Source organism: Syzygium oleosum, unplaced genomic scaffold (genome assembly GCF_021117445.2).
Source record: "Syzygium oleosum isolate NSW1041296 unplaced genomic scaffold, Sole_v2.1 Sole_v2.16, whole genome shotgun sequence".
NCBI classification, from domain to species: Eukaryota; Viridiplantae; Streptophyta; class Magnoliopsida; order Myrtales; family Myrtaceae; genus Syzygium; species Syzygium oleosum.
Window position 1 is genome coordinate 911779 of NW_026607500.1, and position 19313 is coordinate 931091.

Here is a 19313-nt window from a genome sequence, read left to right on the forward strand (position 1 = left end):
CCGACTTTGATATCTTAATTTGGTGGAAAGTTAATTCTTCGAGATATCCTATCCTCTCTTCCATTGCTCGAGATATTTTGGTCGTACTCGTATCAACTGTAGCATCAGAGGCCGCATTCAGCACGGGAGGTCGTGTACTCGATGTCTTTCGTAGCTCCTTGACCCCAAGAATGGTGGAGGGTCTTATATGTGCTCAAGATTGGCTACGATCCTCGCCACTTTCACTTTCAATTGAGGACTTAGAAGAACAAGAAAATTTTGAGTCAGGTCAGAAAACATAATTGTGGAATATTTATTCTTTTCTCTATTACAATGGATACTTAAGTTCTCATTTTGATTTTGAAGTTAATGCAGAGTGTTCAACTACAATTATGGAGCCGAATTCGATATCGGTCTCTCTTGATGATTGACAAAGTTGGAAATTGGTACTTGCTAAACCAATTTTTTGTATTCTTATTGCAAATTTACTTTTTCATATTCAGATTAGGCATTTAACAATTGTTGTCTTCTTCATTTCTTACTTGCAGGTTGTATAACATTGGAGCTGCTTTGGTGGAGTTGCCTTGATGGAGTTGCTTTGGTTTGGTTTGCTTTGGAGTAGATTTGATTCACTTTTGGTGGAGTTGCTTTGGTTTCTCTTTAGATCACTACGACTATCAACATAATGCTGGCATCCGGCTAGTGTTAAACATCCAATTGAATTCAAATGAAATGTTTGTATAGTTATTTGATTGGACATTAGAGACATTTTCCCTTGAGATCACTGGTTTGTCATTTTTTCTCTATTGGGCATGGGTAGATGCAAGAGTACATGATCTTGACTAGCCCTTTAACTTTGTTTAAACATTATTGATCTAGCCTCATGTAACTTCTCTCTTTTTGTTTCATTCCGGTTGAAAGCTGGTGTTAAAATGGGTTGTTAACCTGTGTAAATAGGAATTTCTCGTGCCGTCATCATCTACTTCTGTACTTCTTTGTTTGAACAGGCGAACAAGACAACCTAAGTTCTGTTTATGGGGTGTTCTGTTTCCTTCTTAAGAGAAGATGTAGGTGGTCAAGCAAAAATCTAAAACACTAACCCGACCAGAACCCGACCCGAACACGACCCGACCCGATCGCGCAGCTATATCATGTTCGGGTCTTGTTTCGGGTTGGGCCAAGTAAACATATGCATTGTTTCGGGTCGGGTCGGGAATCATGAAAACCCGACCCGACCTGACCCATTGACCCCTACACAACCCAAAAAATCCCATTTCTGGAATTACTCGCCCACACACATTAGTTTGGTTTGGTCAAGGCGGTTCTTTATGCACAACCCTACACACGATGAGTACATGTTCACCGCCAGCAACTATTTTCGCCATCGATAAGCTCAATAGGTTATTGAATCAAATCGATCAAGTTGAAGGTTTTTTTTTTTTGTCGAAACAATATCATTTCATTTCATCAAGATGAGCTTGAGCACATACAAGATTCCAAAGGATGTCGGGAAGGTTAAAGACCCAATTATACGGCAAAGATTTGTACCTTTGAATCTTAACAATTCAGTCTGCCATCTAATTTACTTCCCTATTACAGTGGGCTAAAAGAACATAAGGTAAATGGGCTAGCAGAATGGAGTGGCTTCCGAGGGGGAAACATCCAAGCCTAAAAGACAATTAACCAAAGTCAAGTTGTCGGATTCTAGCACGTGCTTCACTTGTCTTCTTCCTTCCGTGCATGAAGTAACTTCAGAATTTCAAGGTAAGTAAGGATTTCCATGTTTATAGCTGAACTTGCCGTCACCAATTTAGCGAATCCATCCACAATCTTGCTCGATCAAGTTAAAAGGTTATTTGGAAGATAAGGGAGTTACACGCTAACCAGATTTTCCAGAGGGTGATTGCAATGATTTCGAACGGTATGTTCTTCTGGGTCATATTATTATAGTTTAGTAACCACTACTCAAATCTAGTGACTTGTTGGTGAAAAAAGTGGATGTTGAATTTGGGATTTGACCAAACCTGCTTTGTCTTGTCACAGAAGAGGGATAGATGCTCGACTATCTCGAGCTTTTTTCGACACAAGGGGCAAAATGGTTCAGATAATACCCTTCTCTTGAATAAGTTTACCGTTGTAGGTAATGCATCTTGGCAGACGCTCCATAGGAAAAGTCTGACTTTTGGAAGTGTTTTTAGCCTCTAAATTTTGCTTCAGAGATCATTGGGGGTTTTGTAGGACGAAGAGGGCTGCCCAGAGCCATGTGTGGTCTCATTCTTTTGTAGCTCATTGTATCCGCTTTTGACGGAATTACAACCAAACCGATTTGGTGGCCACACTAGCGAGTCTTCCTTCAGGATAGATGGTAGTGGAGTAGCTAGGATTTCATTCACAACTTATTCATCGAACAAGTTGTGTAAAAGTTGCTCATTCCAGAGAGGTTCCACTGAGGCGATCAATTCTGCTACCACGTTGGGTTCAAGTTGGTTTTTTGGTCCTCCTAATTCACCCCTTTATAACCATCTATCTTTCCTGATTCTAATATGCTGCCCATTACCCATTTTCCACCTCACCTCCTTCGAAATGGCATCTCTTCCCATGAGAAGGCTCTACCATCCCCACGATGAGCGAGAACCCTTAGCTGCATGCCAGAAATCGAAGTTTGGAAAGTAAAATCCTTTTAGAACTTTGCACCATAATGCATCTGAAGTTTGAGAGACTCTCCAAGCTTATTTTCCTAGCATCGCTTTGTTAAACGTGATGAGGTCTTTGAAGCCCAAACCTCCTATGTCTTTTCTTTGCTTCAGTATCTCTCACCTTCTCCAATGAAGGCCGGCTTTTGATGTATGTGTTTTCCACCTGAATAAAGCTATCTTCCTCTCTATGGCCTTGCAAATGGACACTGGAATTTTGAATATGGACATCGCATATTGTGGTAAAGCCTGTACCACCGCTTTTATTAAGATCTCTTTACCCACTTTGGAAATAAAACTTTCTTTCCACCCTTCCAACTTCATTTTTACTCTTGCCAAAATTTATGCGAACATTTTTTTTTGTTTGGCCCCGATCGGAGCGGATTCCTAAGTACTTCCCCGTTTTGTCAATCTCCGGACATGCATTGTAATTACGCGAAGTGGAATAGAAGCAACTTAAAGCGCGAAGTAGTACCGCTGAACTTACAACCGAGATGGAGACCACTAGACCCTAGTTTGCTGAAGATAAACATCGATGGATCTCACCTCTCAAGGACCACGGAAGGGACAATTTCAAGCGTATGTCGCGATTCAGAAGGAAGATTGATGGAAGGCCTAGCGCAACCAGTCCGAGCATCTTCCGCCCTTCAAGCCGAAGCCCTCGCCTGTCTCTATGCTTTCTAACACTTTGCTAATCGGCCTCATCTAAAACTAACTCTAGAGTCTGATTGTTCAACTTTGATAAGCTGTTTGAAAGATTCTTCCCTCTGTCCTTGGGATGTTAAGTCACTTATCACTGATTGTATTGCCCTCTTGGCTTTTTTTTGAGAGTCTAGAATTGGTCATCTAGAGCCATGACTCAAATAGACTAGTAAACTGGATTGTAAAGGTGTCAAGGTATAAGATCCTCTCCCGAAACTGGGTTTCTAACCCCCCCTTTTCCCTCTTTGAGAAATCCTGTATTTTGATACCTCTTACTCTTATAGGTGGGTTCGGATTTAACGAAATGATATCTCTATTTCGATCAAAAAAAAATTTGAAAGGTTATTTTGAAATGAAGTAACGAAATCCTTCTAAAAGTGATTTTTAGAATTTATAGAAATCAATGACGTGTGACGTGGCACTACTAACGGACAACTGGAGCTACGCCTTTTACCGAAGCCTCGGCTCTCGCGACATTCTTCAAAAATCTATAAGTCCACAGATTTTCAGATCAAGGTCAGATTGTTTTCTCCTCCTTCCACTTCGCACAAGCTCTCGTCTCGCCTGATGTTCGCCGTCCGGGTCGCCGCTTCTTCTCCTCCTCCTCCTCCAAGCGCGGCGAAGATGATGATGAGCAGCAGCCACCTCGCTCCTGCTCCTCCTCCTCCTCCTTCCTCCTCGCTGTGCTCTCCCGATGCGCGTCCGCTGCTGTGCACCAGGACGCCGTCGAGGCTCCTTCAGAGACGGAGGAGGTGGAGGAGCAGCAACCTCTCTCGTTCGATGACGCGGAGGACGGAGCTGGAGAGAGCGCGGCCGGCTTTGACGGTGAGGGCGAGAGACGGCGGCGCGGCGTCCGGGGAGGTGGAGACCGCGGTGGTCGAGAGGCCCAGGCCGTCCAGCTTCCAGGTGTCGCGTGGCCGGCCGACGCCCCTCGGCGCCACCGCTCGCGACGGCGGCGTCAATTTCTCCGTCTATGCGAGCAATGCGGCTTCGGCGACTCTCTGCTTGATCAGCCTCGCCGATCTGAACGAGGTGACTTTGAGTTTGATTTTGGATAATATACTTGACTCGAGGTTGGTCCATGGCTTTGCCGATGATATTTAGTATGCAGTTGAAGTCTTGCTTAACAATGCACTCTGTTACTTCATGTCAGCATTCGCGACTGGACTCGTATTCTGATTTTCCCAAGTAGCTACAATGAGTGCATTTCTGTGAATCTTTTTCTTTTCTGCTGTATCTGAAGTTTCTATGGATGATGCGGATGCTCTTTCGGCCTTTTTGGTCCATGCAGTCCACTGGAATCTCCGGAGGAAAGTACTATCAGTACGGAATAGGATGTTAGTAACGTTCAAGGCTCGATTTTTTCGGCAGTAAAAAACGAATTGAACACATTTTCCCTTCTCTATTTGTAGTGACTACTCTGTTGAGGATTGATATAGCCACAAACCGTGCATTCATGCCCCTTTCTTTACATCTTTAAGAAAGCTCGATGTAATTTAATTTCAGCTCTCCTACAGAAAATGGAGAGGGTGATTCTCGTCATTTTAACCAATAATCGGTAGCCATTCTTTTTTCTTGCTCGACATGTTGAATATGCATATTCCGTTTTTCCAGACTACATCGTTGTTGATATTGCAGTGAAGAGATATGTTAATCTACCTACACGACAGATTGAGATATTACAATTTTGAGACAAGTGAAAATACTCGAGGCACTTTCTGTTAAGTGGAGATTGTGAGTTATTTTAGATTCAAGACGGGATAGAATTTGTCTAACTCTTTATTGATCATTTGAAGCAGAGCAGACTCACTGAGGAGATATCTCTGGATCCCATGATTAATAGAACTGGTGATGTTTGGCATGTGTTTTTGAAAGGAGATTTCGCAGATGTCTTGTATGGTTACAAGTTTGATGGGAAGTTTTCTCCTGAAGAAGGACACCGCTATGATGCCACTCGTATCCTTGTGGATCCATACGCAAAAGTTAGTGTTTTGTGCACTTTTCTTTTCTCCATCTCAGTGCTAAATGGTTGTTTGGAATTATTATCGGGGCATTATTCACCCTTCATTAGAGTAGAAAAGCATTTGTAGGTTGCCATGTTGAAATAGTTCTTAATTGGTGACTGTTGGTAGGGCCATAGTCACTCCAGGCTCTTGCCCTGGCCATGTGTCCTACCTTTCCCCTTGCTCTTCCTGCTTTCCAACCAGAAACATAATTTTCTATCGTTTTGGTATAAACCATGAGTTCACTAACCTTATTTTTGTTTGTCTAGGCAGTGATAAGTAGAGGAGAGTATGGCATCTTGGGACCTGAGGGTGACTGCTGGCCTCAAATGGCTTGTAGGGTGCCTTCTGATGGTGATGAGGTACTTGTCAATAGCTGTACTTGATCATGGAAAATTGGCAAGTGGCTTTTCATGTTATCTTATGAGAAGGTTACTGGCTTCCAAATAAAAATGTTCATTTTGATATATACTTGCAAAATTCGCATGTTAAGTGCGCACTGATTGTTGGGTGGCAATAAAGGAAAAACAAAGCATGGGTTTCAGGATTGTTCAGAATTTGTGAATTAAGAGAAATGACTACCTTTACTTCATGTTCTTCTTGTTATTCATTATCTTGATCGACAGTTTAAAGCTACTTTAAACATGCTATGTATCCTTCTTTTTGTTTTTGTTTTTTCCTTCTTTTTTCTAGTTTGACTGGGAAGGAGATTTACCACTGAAATACCATCACAAAGATCTCATCATATATGAAATGCATGTACGTGGTTTTACGAGGCATGATTCCAGCAAGACAGACTTTCCTGGAACTTACCGTGGCGTTGTGGAAAAACTTGATCATCTTAAGGTAATTTGCAGATTAACTTCTCCTATGTAGAGAGAGTTGTTAGTTGGTCTTTTTTGTCTTTTTTTCTTTTCACTGTCACAACAAACATTGCACATGATACATCCTTACAAATCTCTGCCACAACTATTAATTTGAGGTTGAAAGTCTAAGTGGCTGGGGTTTGAGTTTCTCAATAATGTTTGAAGAAAACATGAATCAGAGCATCACCATTTTAATATGATTTTAGGAAGAGATATTGATCTAGCAAGGATGTGAAGATGAATGAGCAGTTCATCGAAGAATGGGAAACCTACAAACTTGTGGAATATCTGGATTTCATGAATCCTACACAGATTAAAATTTTATTGATAAGTTACACCAACTTAGAATGTAATTGTGAATGGCTGGGTTCGATGGGAGAAATTATAATGTTGATCCATAAGAAATAATTATGTTTGTCGCCCATATTGAATACTTTTAGTGGGCTCATTACAACCAATGCACATTAAGGCAAATGGAGAAGTGTTAAGCCAAATAAAATTTCTGGGAGTCAATGGAATCTGCTTAAACCACCAATTGGAAGAGTGCGAACTCCCCATTCCCCTATTTGGGGAAAAAAGTGACGGAGAGGCAAGCTAAATAAATAATTAACAGTTATAATAAAGGGGAATATCAGTTGTTTCACTTGGATGACTTCAGATCTTATTTCTTGGTCTATTGTTGGTTAAATAAACGTTATCTGATGGAGAATATTTGTCTGTTTGCCTCTAGCTTTTGTTTCAAAAGAGCCACTCTGACATTGCCGTCTCAATTCAATTTATTCACGTCTATGTTCTCGTAAGTGACATAGGCATTAATCTAGAACATTTTCTTCTTTTATGTGCTCAAGTTTCAAGAACAAGGCATTCACAGCAATATACCTAAGGATAGAACACTTCTAATAACTTAGACACTTGACTAATGAAACTGCTGGAGGGTTGAGGAAATCGTTCTCTCTTTTACATAAGTGATGGCTTCATGTAATTTTTAGTGAGAATTGCTTTTGTAGGAGCTTGGCGTCAATTGCATAGAGTTAATGCCATGTCATGAGTTTAATGAGCTCGAGTACTTCAGCTACAACTCTGTCCTGGGTGATTACAAGTATGACATTCTTCATTTTCTTTATTTATCCTGGGTGATGATTAGTGTCATTCCGTTATTCAATAACTTGCCAAGCACTATAAGGACAAGTACCAATTTTCCTCACCTCTTCTTGTGCTGAGCCATGTATATTGCCAATTGCGAATGGCGTAAAAATAAGGTTATCACGTTTTAGCACTTCAACTTCTTTATAGCATGTTTGGTAATCTTAATTGGAATCTGGATTGTTACATTAGGGATAAATTATCTCATAGTTTAGTTATAATATAAATTATTTTTTAAATCAAAATTTTTGGTTAATTGTAAACTATAATAATGTACTATTACGCAATGATATAGTATAATTATTGATTTATATCCATTATATTGTTATACTCATGAGCAATAGTTTGCAATGGTAACATTAACAATCATTCCATAATATTTAGTTATGTCAATTACCATGTAATTAATTATTAATGCTGATTAGTAGTGTCTCACCACTGGTTAAGGGAGAGGGAGGAAAGACATATTACTTTATGTTGTAATAGAGACATGATAGCTATTGCATGTGGGTCTTAAAATAGCTACTGCTATACCTTTAGCAGACATGAGGCCAGGTATTGTAGATATTGTTTCAAATAAATATCATTATGCATAATGAAACTGTAGTAGCTATCACATCGACTGATAGAACAACGGTTGTAAGCTTCTCGGCAACTCTGCCTCTGCTTCACTTGGGATGGGCACTTGAGGCTGAACAACCTGTGTCCACAAGAAGCGATTTGCATTCAGGTGTGGAACATGTGCCAGACAAGTCAAATCAGATTGTTGTTCTACCTGTCCAATAGCCGTGTTGCTCCGATTAAACTGATTGAGAGCACCTGAGTAGCGTTTAGTCTAGCAATAAATATAATGAGTATTCTTACCTTGCACACCTTTAGTTTCTATTTTTTCTTTGATTACCTTTTAGTGAATGATTAGCAGTATTGTGGATAATCCCACTGCCATGTATTCTTCAGGATGAATTTCTGGGGATATTCGACTATCAATTATTTTTCTCCAATGGTAAGATATTCATCCGCTGGCCTAAATAGCTGTGGTCAAGATGCAATAAATGAATTCAAAACTCTCATTAAAGAAACGCATAAACGAGGAATTGAGGTAAGCTGGTGGGTTTGATTTTTATTCGAACTATTCATTACTTTTCGTAGTGTTCATCTGTAAGTTTGTTTGAGCAGGTCCTTATGGATGTAGTTTTCAATCACACAGCTGAAGGGAATGAAAATGGCCCTGTTTTGTCCTTTAGAGGCATCGACAACAGCGTGTATTACATGCTAGCACCAAAGGTAGAGAATGAGTAGTTAACTTTATTATGCTCTTAAGTCCTAGATTGGAAGGGTAACATCCACATGATGCTCTTGAATCTCATTGTTTTGTCGTATCTTTTAGGTAATTCCTGAACTTCATCAGTAATTGCTAAATCTGGCGAACAGCACTTCCCAATTCTGACTCTCACGCACTTACACAAGCGTGCATGCACACACGCATTCGCAGTGTCATTTCATTGCTCATCTAAAGGGCATAGGTTGACTATATCTACAGTCATATCTTGGTGGTGGTAGTTAAGTTGCCTAGTGTATTGGTGGTATATCATACGGGCCAATGGAAAGAAGCAACTGGTCCCTTGCTGAAAATCTGTTAGCGGATCTATTTTACTTGTTGAAAGAATTAGGTTATGGTTTTTGTGATCATTCTTGTAGTTATATTAATTATAAAATTAAGGATGTATAAAAAGGAAAGGAGATGCAAATAATTCTTATACTATGAATTTCTGTAATCTTTTGGAGTATGTTAAGTTGGAGTAACTATGCAGATAGGGGTGAAAATAGGTTGTTCAGCCCCACCCCAACAACACCCCACATGCCCCCCCCTCCCCCCAATCCTTTTCAAGGGAAATAATGACTGGCCTGTACATTGTGGGCGGAAAATATATTTATGAAATAAAGCCAATAGTGAAGCCTCATGATTTACAAAATGATTTGCACTAAACAGTTCAGTTTGTCTCAGTTTGGACGGTAGTTGAGCAAACAGATACTATGTGCCTCAAACATTTCTTAGAAAGAGAAAAATTCGGACCAAGCCACCAAGTCTAATGATCTAGACTCTCGAATCATAGAAATGCATGTTCTTGATTTTACAGCCCTCCATTTTGTAGGTAATATGAACTTCTTGCATGTCACAGGGTGAATTCTATAACTATTCAGGTTGTGGGAACACATTAAACTGCAATCACCCAGCAGTGCGTCAATTTATTGTGGACTGCTTGAGGTAAATTTATCATCTGCTTCTGAATATTTTTTGCTGAAACGTCTTTCTGTTATATTAAAAGTTGGCGGGAGAGTTCTGTGGTATTTCCTCAAATTTTGTAAGTAACAACAGTTTACTGCTCCTAGTCTGATAATCTTGGATGAGTTTAGGTGTATAGAACAATTAATACTGTCTTGAGGTAACACTAGTATAAATTAAGGAAGCTCCATGGGAGAAAAAAGGTTATCAGGAACCAAGCATTTTTCTGATGGTTGTTCTGAAAACTTAAAACTCATTGAGATGATGATTGAGTCCTTAAATATCCCTTCATTTTATTTCTAGAGTATCAATGTGATTGAAATGCTCTTTGCTAGTGGATTATCTCAGGTAGTTAACTCTGCACTGATAAATTATGTGCACCATTCAAGACATCATGATTTGATTCTTGAACATGCTAAAGAAAAAGAGGATTTTAAAACTCATTCAGGTAATTTGAAAATTTTTAGATTCTATATTCTATTTATTTCTCAAGTTTCAAGCCTCAGTGTCAATTAGTAGGGACCTGGCATCTTTTACATACATGTACTCTTGGTGGGCAGTGGTTCTTCACACAAGATGGAAAGTCTAGGCAAATGGCTGGTGTCTTCCTGCACGATGGAGCATTGTTTAATCATTCCAGCATTACCAACATGAGATTTTTGGACAATAAGAGCATAATTAATCTCGTTATCTTTCTGATGTGACAGATATTGGGTAACAGAAATGCATGTGGATGGCTTTCGTTTTGATCTTGCTTCTATCTTGACCAGGAGTAGCAGGTTTGCATAAACTTTGTTCAAACATTCCCAGTGCATTTCTCTATTCGTGAGCATTGGACTAACGCTTCCTTTGCATTTTGTTTTTCGATTTTCTTTTTTTACTATGTCAAGTCTTTGGGATGCGGATAATGTATTTGGAAAGCCAATTGGAGAGGACTTATTGACTACAGGGACGCCTTTAAGCAGTCCTCCATTGATAGATATGATAAGCAATGATCCAATACTTCGAGGAGTCAAGGTGTTTACTTTAAGTCCTTCATGTTTTATGTAACATAGTTTATTGTTTTGACCCCATGGACAATTTATTTTTACCCTTAGACTGGTGGTCTTTAACTTCTATTTGGACAACTTGATTTTGATTGAGCACATTTGCAGCAGTATATGAAACAACTATTAAGCACCACAAGGACATCTTGAACAAGTTTTAGACAGATTCTATCACACTTGAAAGTTCATGGCTGTCTGAGTAATAAGTTTTATCATCCTCTCTCCCTGCATAGTCCGAGCTTGACCTAGAAATTTTATTTGTTATCAATTTCCACAGCCATGATATTTTGTTGGCTTGCTTCTGACTTGAAGTAATTTTGATATATAAAACCCTGCGATCTCCATTCTACATCCTATTCTGTTTCATATCTCCTCTTAACTGCTACAACATTGGCGATGCCAATTCATGGAGTAAATTTGCTGAAAGTTAAGTCGTGACCCTTGCCTCTATGGTATGAGACAACTATTATGAAAATGTCGCTACCAGACTTGTTTGCTACAGCAAAATTTAATGCTGATGTCTAATTCAAAAACTTGATCGATTGTAGAAAAATTCCCATGAACACACTTGAAGCTATTGAACCTAGCAATTTCACGTGCTTTGATGAAACTGAAAGACATGAATTAATATTTTTTTATAGTCTAAATAATTTCCCCTTGTAGGTGCAGTTAAGCAGATTGGAAAGAAAATACCCGTGCCACTGAAAATGTGCATTAGGAGCTTGTTGTAGATTGTCCTACACGATAAAAGTGTTCTAATTTCAGGATCTTATTTTTTAAGTACATCTTTACTATACATATGGATGAACTATCTTAAAATTGTTGGCATCGACTATTGCTACAAATTTAACTAAAATGATGCCCTCTTTGTGGGGAAGTCCCACATGCTCACTGCAATGATTTATGTGTGGCTATTCTAAAATGTTTTTCTCAATTATGTTGCTTTTGCTGTGCTTAGTTGATAATTTATGAGAGAAAGAGTTTTCTTCATATGTACATACTTGACTATCATGTACTATCATTGAAACTGAAAGACTTGTTCTCATTTGAAAAGCTCATAGCTGAAGCATGGGATACTGGAGGCCTTTACCAAGTTGGCACATTTCCTCACTGGGGCATTTGGTCTGAGTGGAATGGCAAGGTCAGTCCAGATGTTTCCTTGCAGTGACAATCGTGTCATTTCTTTGGTCAACAATGTAATTGCAGGCAAAATAGTATGAAATAACCACTCATGATTGAATAATTATTAGTCTATTCTTATTAACCTTATACTTTATAAGAAAAGAGATGTATGAATCAAAACTTCTCAATTTTGATCTTCCACCCAAAAACATTTGGTTGATACCTGGAATTCTGAACAAGACCAAATTCTCTACACAAATAGCTAGTTGTGAAATGTCTTATGCATATTCACACTAAAAGATTGGAAGTCGAACTAAAAGTCGAAACTGCTAGGTGGTGCGAGACTACATGTATATGAGACCCAAACAAACCCTGTAGGCAAGACATATAGGATATACTTCACCCCTTTCACGTGCAAAATCAGAGGAAGAGCAGCACATGGAATTGAACGGGATAGACTAACCATACAAGATTGGAAGTATTAATGGGAGCATAGGTAAATTAATATTTGTTTAATATCAGCTTGGAAAGTCTAATCCAAAAGCTTTAGCTATTATGAGGAAGGCGATTGCATATATATAAAAGGTCTAAAAAACACTGGTATACAGGGGATGTGCGATATGAAAGGTCTTTAATGGGTTGAATGGTCATAACAAGGGGGTGGGGGCTGCAGTCCAAGTAGATTTTTGTCAGAATGATGGGTAGACAAAAATCTCAACCATGTACTGCTCTGACATTGGCTGTGAATAAGTCATTAAAGAGTTGCTATAGTAAAATCCATGGATAGCTGAGAGCTAGCAGGAACGATGTACTTAGTTATTATGAGAGTAAACACTTCAATTAAAGTGCAAGTTGATTTGATGAGTTTACTGATTCTTGTATGGTTTGAATGCAGAAGTTGTTTTTTGTCTTCTTTTGTCCTTCAAAGCAAACACTAGGCTGAAAGGGACCAAATTTGGTTTTTTTTCTTAACTCGTCGAAAGATGATGTGGTGTAAGTTCACCAAAACTCTGTTATGTGATCTAGCCCCACACTCGTGGAGATTCTTAAAAGATGCACTCAGTGTGATTTTCACTTTTTTTCTGGGTTTGTGTAATTTTCACTTGACATTAATTGTGTTAAAGATTGTACTTAATCTTGAGCTGGTGGAGACAAATATACACTCTCTAGCAAATCAGGAGATGATATCTTTATCTTTGTATGTTCTATTCTCTACAAGAATATATGATAGATTAAGTTGCTTCTTTTGTTTCAGTATAGAGATGTGGTTCGTCAGTTTATAAAGGGTACAGATGGCTTTTCTGGAGCTTTTGCTGAGTCTCTTTGCGGAAGCCCAAACTTATACCAGGTAATAATTTACTTTTTGGTCTCAAATATTCTTTTGCCATCCAACTGATTCTGTCAGTCTAGAGTCTTCTTAAAGTGAATATTTTGTAGTTTGTTACTCTGCTTGCTGCTTTTTGGGCTCTCTAGTAGCATCTGTCACCTGATTTGTATGCCAGGCAGGAGGAAGAAGACCATGTAATAGTGTCAATTTTGTCTGTGCACATGATGGATTCACATTGGCTGATCTGGTTTCTTACAATGACAAACACAATTTGGCGAATGGAGAGGACAGCAATGATGGAGAGAATCACAACAATAGCTGGAACTGTGGACAGGTAAGGATAGATGCCTGTGATATCAACAGGATTGCTTTACTCTGTGAAAAGCCAACAATTACATGGGTTTTTTGTCTGTTGCGAGTGAACTTATTCTTGTTTTCTTCATTTAGCACAAATGGAGAGTGGGAGGGATTAAAGAGTTTGCCTTTTAAAACATCTGTACTAAGTTTATAATCATGTGTGAAGTCCAAAAATCGAATTGATAGTTTAATTTGTAACTGTGCTTATGTTAACAGAAAAAGGTCTCAGCACAAAAATTTATAAGAACTATTTACTGTGCCATTAAGGTTGGAATGTTAAGAGCCACATGTTAGACTTTGGTAAAGATTTTTTCCAAAGAACCAAGACCTTTAACGAAGGAACTTTAGAATAGATGGTCAAGATAACCATAACTTTTCCAGTTTTACTAACTCAAAGGTGAATACATGTTTGCAGTTGAATATAATCAGATTTGAGGTTAATGCAGTACTCTTTGAGACATGTCTGTTAGTAATGCTGAAATTAAGGGTTGATTTAAATGTGTCATGGGGTCTTGCTTAGTACACATTGTGAGGAAGGATATTCTTGTTCTTTTCTGCACGTAGAGATATTTTATTTGCTTGGTGTTTGGCCTATGAAAGTGTTTTCTCTAGATCTGTCCTTGCTGTTCATGTTACTTTTTACGGGAACTTTAAAACAAAAAATTATTATGGTTCAATGTCTAAAAGGTGCTACTAATGGTAATTTCTAGTTCGAACTTCATTTCAAATCAGAAGAAAGATTTGTCTTAGTCTGTTGGTCTGACTCTTTAATATAAGTTTGGCCAAAGTCCAAAGCAGAAAGAAGCATCTACTCTAGCGGAGTTAATCTTTTCTCACCACAGAGTTGTCTAGGAGAATTTTCCCTGTATAATTAACCTAGATAATTAGTTTGTGGAATCATTTTGAGATTGCAGTAGGCTACCAAAGACAACAGATCATAATATGAAGTTGTTTAACATTAATCTACAGTTTAATCATTGTACCTGAAAAGACATAAATGAATGTATTTATCCGTTGCCTATTTCTGGAGAAAATTCACTCTCCTGTATCTTTAGACATCATAATCTCCGAAAAATTGCAGTTAGGGTGGTCTTAAATTTTATGAGTCTGCTTTCTTGTTACACTCTGCCTGTTGAACGATGGCAAGGATCAATCACTCTGGCACCCCCATGTTCTCATTTCAAGGGACAATTGCTGCGTTTTGAAAATTGTATAGACTTTCTATGTCATAACTTGTTGGATCCACCAAATTAGTAAAATATGGTGAGATAGCTCTGCTGTGATCTGTTCTTATCAAAGTAGACTTTAAAGCTGACTTGGAAGGCTTCAATTTGTGCCATCATTTTCCACAATGTCTCGTCACATGGATTTTCTACCTTCAAGTCAGCTTTCAAGTCTATGTGGATTGGATCAAGAAAAAAATGCAAACGCAAGTTATGTGATCATATTTTACCTCATTGATGGAAGCAACAGTATCTGATTTGGGGGGGGAGGGGGGAGAGGGGTTGTCGATGTATTTTATCTATAATACTGGAGGTATCCTTGCAATAATTCCAAAACCAAGTAATTAACCTTTAACGCAAACTTTGTGATAGACAACTTTTATAGGTATGATAACTTCTATTGACTATGGCATCAGTGATTGATTTTCATTTGACTTTGTCCCAAACAACACATAGGAAGGGGAGTTTGCAGGCATTTCAGTAAAGAGATTAAGGAAGAGACAAATGCGAAATTTCTTTGTCTGTCTCATGGTTTCTCAGGTAAGGATTACTGTACATTTGATGGTAGACTGTTATAGTTTTGGTTGTAATGATTAATTATGATGAAATTTACTTTTCCGGCTTTACTTTAATCAGCAGCAGATTTTCCCTGATGTTCCTTCATTGACAGTTGCCAGCTAGCTTGCTGGAACTTTATCCTTTACAGTATGCTCTGTATAATTCAACACTCCAAGAGTTAATTATTTGCCATGTCTTGCCCCTTTTCCGTGTGAATTATTTGCCATGTCTTGCCCCTTTCCCATGTGACTGTGGAAAGACAAGTTTGATTAAAACAATGAGCCTGGAGCTTTATGGAAAAATCTTCTTAGGCATTTTTAATGTCCTCTAAACTGTCCTTAGTGCTCTAGTCCTTGTCCCAATAGACATGCTATTTCCACATGCCCGGATGCCCTTAATGTAACTTGTGAGATTTTGTGGGACCACTGCCAACTATTCTAAAAGCTTAAGCTATTAGATGAAAGCGTGATTTAATATTTAATTACTCTAACACTCCCCCTCACGCTTAGTCTGGTCTATTGGCCTAGTATTAAGCATGGACATATTAATTTGGGAGGCAAATGGGCCCTGAAAAGATTTAAACTCAGGACCTCCAGCTCTGATACCATGTGAGATTTGGTGGGACCACTGCCAACTGTTCTAAAAGCTTAAGCTATTAGATGAAAACGTGGTTTAATATTTAATTACTCTAACATAACTAACTTCACAGGAAAAGATTTCATCTTTCACTAACTTCAAGAGTGAGACACCAAACTAGGAGATTTCTCATTTCCTCACAGAGAGCCTGCTTACCTAGTGTTTCCTTATCCAAAAAAGATACAGTTAAAATAGAAACAAAGGTTTTTGTTATGCACATCATTTTTCTTTGTGAAACTTGAACACTGAAGTGAACATTTGTCCAAATCATCCTATTTGATAGATGTCAATAAGATATACAGATGACAGCAGCACAACCTGCCACAACCGCCTTAAAGCAAAAGCAGCCACAGAACAGTTAAATGATGTCGGCAAAGTTTGGTTTTTTTTTTTTTTTTGTAAAATGACGTTGGTAAAGTTTAGTTGTTTTTTATCTGTTCCAGATTTGCTAATTTGTGTTAGTATGTTTAACCAGGGCATCCCGATGATATATATGGGGGACGAATATGGTCATACAAAAGGAGGAAACAACAATTCATACTGCCATGATAACTATGTGATCATCTACTCTCTGCCAGTTTTCTACATCCGACTCATTGCTAGGTTCTAATTTTTTCTTCTCTCTACTTCAGATCAACTACTTCCGATGGGATAAAAAAGAGGAGTCAGCATCAGACTTCTATAGATTCTGTTCCCTTGTGACAAAGTTTCGCCAGTATATGATAGCACTCTCCTTGTTTTATTTTGTGCCTTAAATGATCGACCATTTTGAGCCATCTCTTACTTAAAATACTTTGCAGTGAATGTGAGTCACTTGGCTTAAGTGACTTTCCAACTGCAGAAAGGCTGCAATGGCATGGTCACCTTCCTGGCAAACCAGATTGGTCAGAAACCAGCCGTTTTGTCGCTTATACTATGGTATACCATTTTTAGCTTCTTTTTTAATGTGCAAACTCCTTGGAACAATGCTCTGTGTCCGATGTTCATAATAAGCTCTGGATTAGAACTGAAAGACATGCTTTCGAAATAATAGCACTGCCCTGTCATCTAAGTACCTACATAAGACATTGAAGGGTAAATTTAGCTGGGGGAGGCTTCATCTAGATTGCTGTCTTCCCTAGATACTTGTAGTTGCATCATTACACGTGGTTGAATTTCGACACTACTGTGAACTGTCAAGCAACTGCTTGGATGAGATTGATAGTTTGCCGTGGTGGATGGGCCGCATTTGCATGATCTGTCCAAAAGGGATTAAGTCGAGAGTCTATGGATTGCCACCTTTTGGCATTTCATCCACTGAAATTCTCACAAAAAATCTTAAGGTACTATATAGACCACACTGTAAGAATTCGACAGAGGGATTCTATAAGACAAACAAAACTTTTTCTTTAATGAAGTTGAAGCAACCTGATGCTTGTAAGTTTCTGCGAGGAATTTGTGCCATCGAGAAGTGCATCTTGGTGATCTTCTTTTCTTTGGTTAAGCCTGATATGAGATATTTTACCTAATCGCTGGACTTATGGCTGTTTTGTCTCCGGTATTAGTTTAAAATGACACTACTAATCCATTCTTTTGGTATGTATTTGCTCCGGATATAAGGGATTGATCCTTGCTATATTGTATGTTGTACGCAGGTTGACTCAGTTAAGCGAGAGATCTACATCGCCTTCAACGCAAGCCATCTGCCGGTGACCGTTGTACTGCCAGAGCGGCCTGGATACCGATGGGAGCCATTGGTAGACACCAGCAAACCCGCACCTTTTGACTTCCTCTCCAACGACATTCCAGAAAGAGAGGTTGCGGTTAAACAGTACGCGCAATTTCTCGATTCTGACTTGTACCCGATGCTTAGTTACTCATCCATCATCCTCATGCTTTCACCCGACACTAGCGCTTAGCTACCACATTTGAATGTTAGTCAATGCTGGTAAATCTTCTAATGCTCAACACGATCTTCACTTTGTAAATTATCTGCCCAGTAGGGAAAACATGCTGCAATGAACAAAAAGTTCAGTAGTGTATAGAAAACTACTCGAAATCATTACGGTGCAATCTTTGTCAAATCATGCCGAAACAGTCTATTTTTTGATTTGTGAAACCCAGTCACGCACGACCCCAACACGTAAAATCTCCGAGCAATCTATGTCCTTTGTAAAGTTGGAACGTGGGTAGTGCTTGAGAAGGATGAGAATCGGAGCATGCAACATGCATTAAAGCGGGAAAGAGAAAAATTGATGAAAAGAGATTCTATCATCAACGTTGAGCATGGACAGAAATGGAAGACATTAACGAACTCCAGGACTATTCTGCAACTGAAGGAAGCACATGGACTTTAAGGACTTCTGTACCTGAAGGTAGAGTAAGTCTGTCTTTGTATTTATTAATATCGATATAAATATAGGGTCACGCTTTTTTCATTCTATCTATGGCTAAAACACTCCTTAATACGGTGCTATGATAATATTGCCCCTTGTAGGTTCTACTTTAGGATCCCTTTGTCCTTTTTTTATTGATTTCAACTCAATTTTCTTCATTCTCTCTGTTCTCTCGTTTTATTTTTTTTCGAACTCTGTTCTCTCTCAAGAGACAAAGAACTAGAGAATCATGAAGGTCACGTCCTTGTACTCATATATCCTAGATAGGACCACATCAACCCGCCATCGAGACATTGACAAAGCCCTCCCTCCTTGACCACCTCCGTCTTCGCGGCTACCAATCTGACTCGCTCAACCTCAATGTAAATTATGCTTTTTGTGAGGGAAATTTAGCAAATTGGTCGATAGGTATTTTCGACGGCTAGATGGGAAGAATGCGAGGAAATTGATTTTCCAACTCTGGGAGGTAACGAAATGCCAAGAAAATTTGCTTGTGAGCAATGCTGTTTTTGCGAAGAGAAGAGTTTTTCGATAAAGTGTTTTAAATTGCGAAGAGTATGCCTCAAGGCCGTTGACCTTAGCCTCCTTCTCATCCTTCCCAAACTCCTCCTCATCGGCACGAATTACTTCACCTTCGTCGGGCTTATCAAATGCAGAGTGCACAACCTCCTCATGCCCCGTCAATATGCATCACTATTTGTGAATACCATCCCCTTGCTGCCGCATGTGGCGCAAAGCCTTCTCTCAGATGACTCGAGAATGTGCTGTTGTTGTGAGTCATGAGAACCAGTTCAGTTGCCACCAGCCACAACGTGGAAGTCTCCATTAAAACATTGGCAAAAGATGGATGTTAAAAAGTGGAACCCACAAAGGGAAATATAGTCAGATTATTATGTTGACGAGTGTTTTAGCCCAATATGGAGTGGAAAAAGCACAACCTAAAAAAAAAAAAGAGAATAGAGAGAAGGAAGAAAATCAAGGAAAGTAGATGTGAGACAT

At 38.9% G+C, this 19313-nt stretch overlaps 1 protein-coding gene across 2 annotated transcripts; it reads left to right on the top strand.

The window, feature by feature from the left end:
* Nucleotides 1-3856: 3856 nt before the first annotated feature.
* LOC115686926 (isoamylase 1, chloroplastic) lies at nt 3857-17991 on the top strand. 2 transcript variants are annotated; one of them, XM_030612349.2, is made up of 18 exons: nt 3857-4406; nt 5174-5356; nt 5647-5739; nt 6071-6223; nt 7251-7342; nt 8344-8485; nt 8563-8670; nt 9567-9652; nt 10378-10449; nt 10561-10687; nt 11771-11857; nt 13094-13186; nt 13341-13499; nt 15202-15285; nt 16415-16495; nt 16572-16654; nt 16740-16857; nt 17574-17991. In XM_030612349.2, the coding sequence occupies exons 1-18, from the start codon at nt 3942-3944 to the stop codon at nt 17835-17837; spliced, it is 2490 nt and encodes an 829-aa protein (XP_030468209.1). In that variant the 5' UTR covers nt 3857-3941; the 3' UTR covers nt 17838-17991. The 2 variants fall into 2 exon arrangements, with proteins under 2 accessions (XP_030468209.1, XP_056174749.1); XM_056318774.1 differs by lacking the exons at nt 16572-16654; nt 16740-16857; nt 17574-17991 and adding an exon at nt 15366-15450 and having other exon boundaries at nt 15202-15284; nt 16415-16459.
* Nucleotides 17992-19313: the final 1322 nt, after the last annotated feature.

What these genes read in the sequence shown, in the direction of transcription:
- LOC115686926 (XM_030612349.2), top strand. Translation starts at nt 3,942, where the DNA reads ATGTTCGCCGTCCGGGTCGCCGCTTCTTCTCCTCCTCCTCCTCCAAGC. An exon ending in TTGTGGATCCATACGCAAAA is followed by an intron (nt 5,357 to 5,646) that starts GTTAGTGTTTTG and finishes TTGTTTGTCTAG; the next exon opens with GCAGTGATAAGTAGAGGAGA. An exon ending in GTTTTGTCGCTTATACTATG is followed by an intron (nt 16,858 to 17,573) that starts GTATACCATTTT and finishes TGTTGTACGCAG; the next exon opens with GTTGACTCAGTTAAGCGAGA.